At 43.9% G+C, this 5,470-nt stretch overlaps 1 protein-coding gene across 1 annotated transcript in view; it reads right to left on the bottom strand.

Annotated features, from left to right (window-relative positions):
* B2M (beta-2-microglobulin) overlaps window positions 1–375 on the bottom strand; it is a gene marked incomplete at its 5' end in the record, with an annotated part of 5,923 nt that extends 5,548 nt beyond the window's left edge. Inside the window, one exon of the mRNA XM_025199904.1 lies at window positions 222–375. Within this exon, the coding sequence (XP_025055689.1) occupies window positions 222–375 (154 nt within the window). The remainder of the gene's footprint in view (window positions 1–221) is intronic.
* Window positions 376–5,470: the final 5,095 nt, after the last annotated feature.

Genomic DNA, 5,470 nt, shown 5'->3' with positions numbered 1-5,470 from the left:
AGGTTAGTGGAGCCTGAGCGGGGCTTCCCGGCGCCTGCGCACTCACGCCCTGCGCCGGGGTTGCCTTTCGCTTTCCCTTTCCTGGAACACCCCCGCCCCCGCCGCCGCTTCATGCGTGGCATTGGATGCTGTTAAAATTCCCTTTGAAAGCCCGTGCCAGAGCAGCTGGCTCCCCGCCCGCAGGAAGCGGGCTTTGCCTTCGCGAGCGGGACCGACTTTACCCAACGACGTAGCTGGTCCAACGAGATGCTCCGGCACTGCTAGGCCCCCTCCCTGTCTGAGAGGGAGGCGCAGGTGGCGGGGGCCTAAAGCACAACAGCTGTTGTGCTCCAGTGAAGCATGAACTAGAAGCTTTACTAATGAGCTAGGGCCGGGTTAGTCCGTTTAAGATGGAAGCAAACACACATATAAAGGTCCTAGTGGAGCAAGTAACAAACAGTCCCCAGGGCAGTGAAGTAGCAGCTGCGTTACCAGGAGCAGGGAAGAGGCAGCAGAAGCACAAAACAAAGGTTGGCTGGACTGGGGGAGCATCAAAACCACTGAAGAGGAGAAAGGGTTGTTAACACCTGAGGAGTGAAGAGTTTAGAAGGAATCGGGATGATGTGCCAGGAAATCAATGGACCCCTCAGCACTGCCTGGCTAGAAACACTGCTGGCACTGCCAGGCAGGTGGCTTAAAAACAAATAAACAAAAACTTGGGGGAGGGAGGCAGGAATCAAGAAGAGGTGCAAGCGCCCCCTCCCAGACCTGCCCCCTAGATCATGCAGAACAGGCCAAAAACAGAGCCCGTTCTTAAGGGCATTCATGTGACCCCACAGCAAGAGGAGGCAGGCACAGAACCTGGGCCTTATTTTGTACACTCACTGAGAGCCAATGATTGCTTTTAACCCAACGTATATAGTTTGGTCTTCCAAAAATCAGGCCATGATAAGGCCTTTCAGGAAATGACAGTTGCTTCTCATTTGCCCTGCTTGTAAACACCTGTGAGAGGCTCAAAAAAGGTTCATGCCTGAACAACAGAAATCAAACCATGGGTCTTGGTTCATAACAGAAAATCCCCTTTCAAGGTTGCAGCCTGCTTGCAACAGTTGCTACCCAGTAAGCTGCAGTCAGAGCCCCACCCCACCCCTCTTTTATCAAAGCAGCAATCAAAATTACTGCCAACTCAGTCAACATAAGGCAACTGAAAGTGTAACTCTTGTCCCCACAGCCTTGAAAAGCAAATAGCCCTTTTCACTGTATCAACCTTTAGCTTTGTGGAAGAGACCACTTCACGAGAACCTTCTTCTGAGGTCGACAAATTGCTCCAGTTCCTGGCATCATGTAAACTTAGAAGAAACTCCACAAAAAAAGCAAGTTTCTTGTCCTCAGGATTGAAAATGTTGTCCAAGTGCATGTTAAAGGCACAGAGAGCAAAATGAAAACTCCTTAAATGCATTAAACTTATTATTTTGTTGTTTAGAGGTGCTCCGCTTACAATTTAAGCACTTGGAACTGGCAATACTCTAACAAGTGTCACCTGCTCCCCAAATTGGGTCCTGGTATATAATTTTCTTTTCATCCCCAAACAGGGCAGGGCAGTAAGTGTTATTAACCTATAAAAGTCTCCTTACTTACCAATATCAATTTGTAATTGATCATGTTACACTATCGTGAAAAGTCATTTTGGTTCCCTCAGTAAACTCTACATGAGCTTGATGCAAAGGGAATTCTACCTTTGGAGGTGCCATTTCCAGACAAGACCCAAACCCAAATCCTGTTAATTTATGCTTTTAAATATCCACTAACACTTACTTTGTACATCAGGGCATTAGGTCAGGCATCCCGTTTGAATTAAAAATATTTACGTTGTGCGCCACACAATTTTGTTTGGAGTGCAAGAAATTTACATCCCCCCTAGCTATAAAAGAAAGTTATTCATTAGCTAGAGAGCAGTGTAGCTTGCATAGGCCAGCTGTACACCAGTTAGGGCCAGGGCTGCAGCTACTTAGTCTGTCAAGCTTAAAAGATACTCAGGGAGAAAGAAAAAACAAAGTCCTAGACAGGATTAAACTCGGTTAGAACGGGGCAGTAACGAGGAATCAAGATGGACCAGTCCCTCACATTCTGCTGCCACTACACTGCATGAATTAGGACAAGAAGTAAAGAGCAACCCTACTTTGCTGTGCTTAATGTGAATTGTTAAGCAGCTGCTATGTTCTAACCTAGAGGTTTGTGGGGTGACGGAGATGGTAGGAAATACTCCTGGCCCATCAGCGTTCTTCAGAACCTCTCATGGATCTGACGGTCAGCTGGAACAAGCTCTAATGCCATCTAAGATTTAAGTGAACATGTTCCACCTTTTCCACTTCTCAAGACAGTTAGTCACCACTCAGTATCTTGCTCCCAGGATTCTGACCTTTCAAGGCTATTTGCATGATTAATTTCTGCAAAACGATTTATATGCCTAAAACTTTGCCAGCAGAAAGGACTTTGCCCCACCTCCTGTTCATCTGGGAATTTCCAGTGATGTCAACAAGGATTGGCAGGAGTTTCTGTAAAAGGAACCTGAACTCTAGCTTCTTCCCTGCATGACTTTCTAGAAGACCAAAGTAATCCAGTTACTTTTTTGCTTTAAGCTATCTTGCAGCTCTCTCCCAACTTCAAAACATTTCTGCTCTCTCAGCTATTACAGTCTACATACAGAAACCAAAAGGTGAGTATGAGATCATAAAAGTGTTTTGCGACTACAACACAATCTGTTCTACACAAGAGCTCAGTTGTGATCATGGAAGGCAGCTGAAGGCAAGATAAGGAAGTGCTTATATTTCCCTCCAGTCACGTTAAAAGTTAATTACTTGAGAACCAACCCTCTGTGCCAGCCAGCAATTCAGTGGAAGCAGACCCACAACTGAGAACATTTATTTTTTTTATTCTAATAGATTATAAAGTCCACACAAATAAATTCATCGGGACCATTTCCAGTTCTGCAGTCCATACACTGAATGTTTGAAAAAAATCCTCACCCATTAGCCAGGATAAGTAGGAAAGCCATTCTGTTCAAGGCTGAAAACAGAAAGTTGAGATTAAAACCAGCTGGAGCTTTTTACTCCAATGTTTATGGGAGCTGTCACAGCAACAGAGACCTCAGGGCCTAATTTTTCCTGAAATGCACACGAGAAACAGGTGTCATCATTTCCATTCTGACTAGCCTTTGCACAGATGTAAACTACTATTCAAGACAGAAAGAAACCAAGCCCTCAGACTTTGCATGCTAAGGTGTGGTCATGAATTTCCTCCCCCCTTCACTCCTCCATTCCAGCAGTAGGGTGGGGGCTGCATCTCTGCTGCAGGTAAGCAGTAGCTCTGAAATCTGCAAAAATCTAGCACATTTCACAGCTGCTGTTCACAATCTGAAAGGCAGCACCTGCTACACTGACAAGTTTTATTGTGCTGTTGAGGAATATCCTGAGCTCAAGAACACGTGTAGAAGTGTGAGGGTCACAGGGAAGGTGAAATTTGTTTTTTTGTTTTGTTTTATCTCGTCTCCAGGAGCCGAAAGGAGGAGGCGGAACATCAATGCCTTTTTTCAGCAGCCAGAATTGGGAACCTCTACTTGTGGAACACCTATGAGCCAAAATTTTGTTTAAGTGAGAAAGAAAGGATACTTAATTGGATCTAAGGAAAGTCTATTAGGAAAAAGGGGAATTCAATGCTTCCCTCCTTCAGGAGCTGTGGAGCAGAGGTACTGCACAAGCCCATCCCTCCACTATATCCAATATAGCCCATATTAAGAAAAAAATTGCTTGCTATGTTGTTAAACCAAAAATTCTTGTCACTTCTAGCATCAAACTCTAGCAAGGGAAAGAAACAATTTAAAGCAAGGAGTATCCAGCCCTGAGGGGTATCCCGTGTCCAAATGGAAGGGTGCAAAAAAAGCCAGAGGACAAACATCAAATACCTTTTACTAGAATTACTTGATACCCCTTTTTGTGGGCAAGTCACAGGTATAGTATAACAAGCCCTTTGTTTGAGCCTTTGCCCAGAGAAGTTCAGCACACTAGCCTCAATACAATATGCAGCCCCTATGGCACAGCCGTCTCAAATATTTACACCCAATTTGGTACCAATCTATCAGAGATTAACAGACTAACCAGACCAGTGGACTGGTACTGTGTATGGCAAGTCCCGTGCTCTGGCCCTCAGTCAAGCCTTCTCCTTGAACTAGGTATTAGGAAGAGCCAAGATGCTTTATACAAATGTTGGCTACAAATGTCCAACTCGGGATCCTTAAAATTCTAGTTTATTAGGCGGATTGAAATACTGTAATGAGTTAAATCATAAACCTTGGGGCTGGTCCACACACACACACACACACACACACACACACACACACTACAGAGTCAGGTATACCTATCCTACAAGCGCTGGAGTCTGCCGTCGATGGCCAGTCGAGGCTTCTTTCAGTGTGGTGTTATCCTCCAGAAAGGGGTCGCCGGCTTGTCCTTCTGGCTGGACAGGTCTGGTCAAGTTGGAGATCAAGAGGGGGCCACTGAGGGTTGTCATATTGAATGAAATAGTCTGAATGTTTGTAATAGTTGCCCATTAGCCAGTTCAGGAAGAAGACAAGATTTATCTTCTTATCTAGGCATTTGTTTTGGTCTATGTGCGGAAGATCCTGACTTTGCTCAAAGTCTTAACTCTTGAATTTTATCTTTAGAGGTCTTTAACAAAGTTAACCTAAAAATGACCCTTAAGCAAACATCCCACATTCCAAGAAATCAAAACCTAGGAGCTTTTTAACAGATTGGAAATAAAAGTCAATTCAGTGATATGGAAATTCCTCAAAGTAATTAAAACGGTCAACAAAAGAAACTAGTTAACAAGCAAAAGAATCTGTTGAGTAAGATCCGAGCCCAAATTTGGAAGTAGTGACAGGTTTGGGTAGGAGGGGCCCAAGACAGCAACTCACTCATTAAAAACTGTAACCTACTGTTCCAATTTGGAGGTAACCTCACTTGCAGAACAACGAAGGAAGAATCGCAAGTGTAGGCTGGATCAGACTGATCACCCAAACCACCCTCTCCGTGAGCACAAATCTCTTAGTTCACGCTGAAGCCGCAGAACATCCAAAAGGGACTGAAGGAAGGGGATTTAGTCCTATCAGTATTGAGGCCAGCCCATTGAATCGTATTGCTGAGGTGAGCCCATTGAACCATACTACTGAGGCCAATCCATTAAATTGTACTACTGAGGAATGAAAGCATATCTAGATGTTTGGCTTCTCGGAATTCTAGGATTGTAAGTATATTATGAAAATAATAGTATCGATTCAAATTTAACTTTTAGTTGTAATTGTAGTTGTTTTTGTAATACTAATTCTTATAGCATTGTTTGGGAAGGAAGTGCATTTGGAGCATTGTTTCTGATATATGTAGTTATTGTGTTCTTAATGTTTGTGGTATTTCTTAAAGCTAAGCAGTGTTATATG

Source organism: Alligator sinensis, unplaced genomic scaffold (assembly GCF_000455745.1).
Source record: "Alligator sinensis unplaced genomic scaffold, ASM45574v1 scaffold1097_1, whole genome shotgun sequence".
NCBI lineage: Eukaryota > Metazoa > Chordata > Crocodylia > Alligatoridae > Alligator > Alligator sinensis.
The sequence above is the reverse complement of the archived record's forward strand: the minus strand, read 5'-3'. Positions and strand labels throughout refer to the sequence as shown.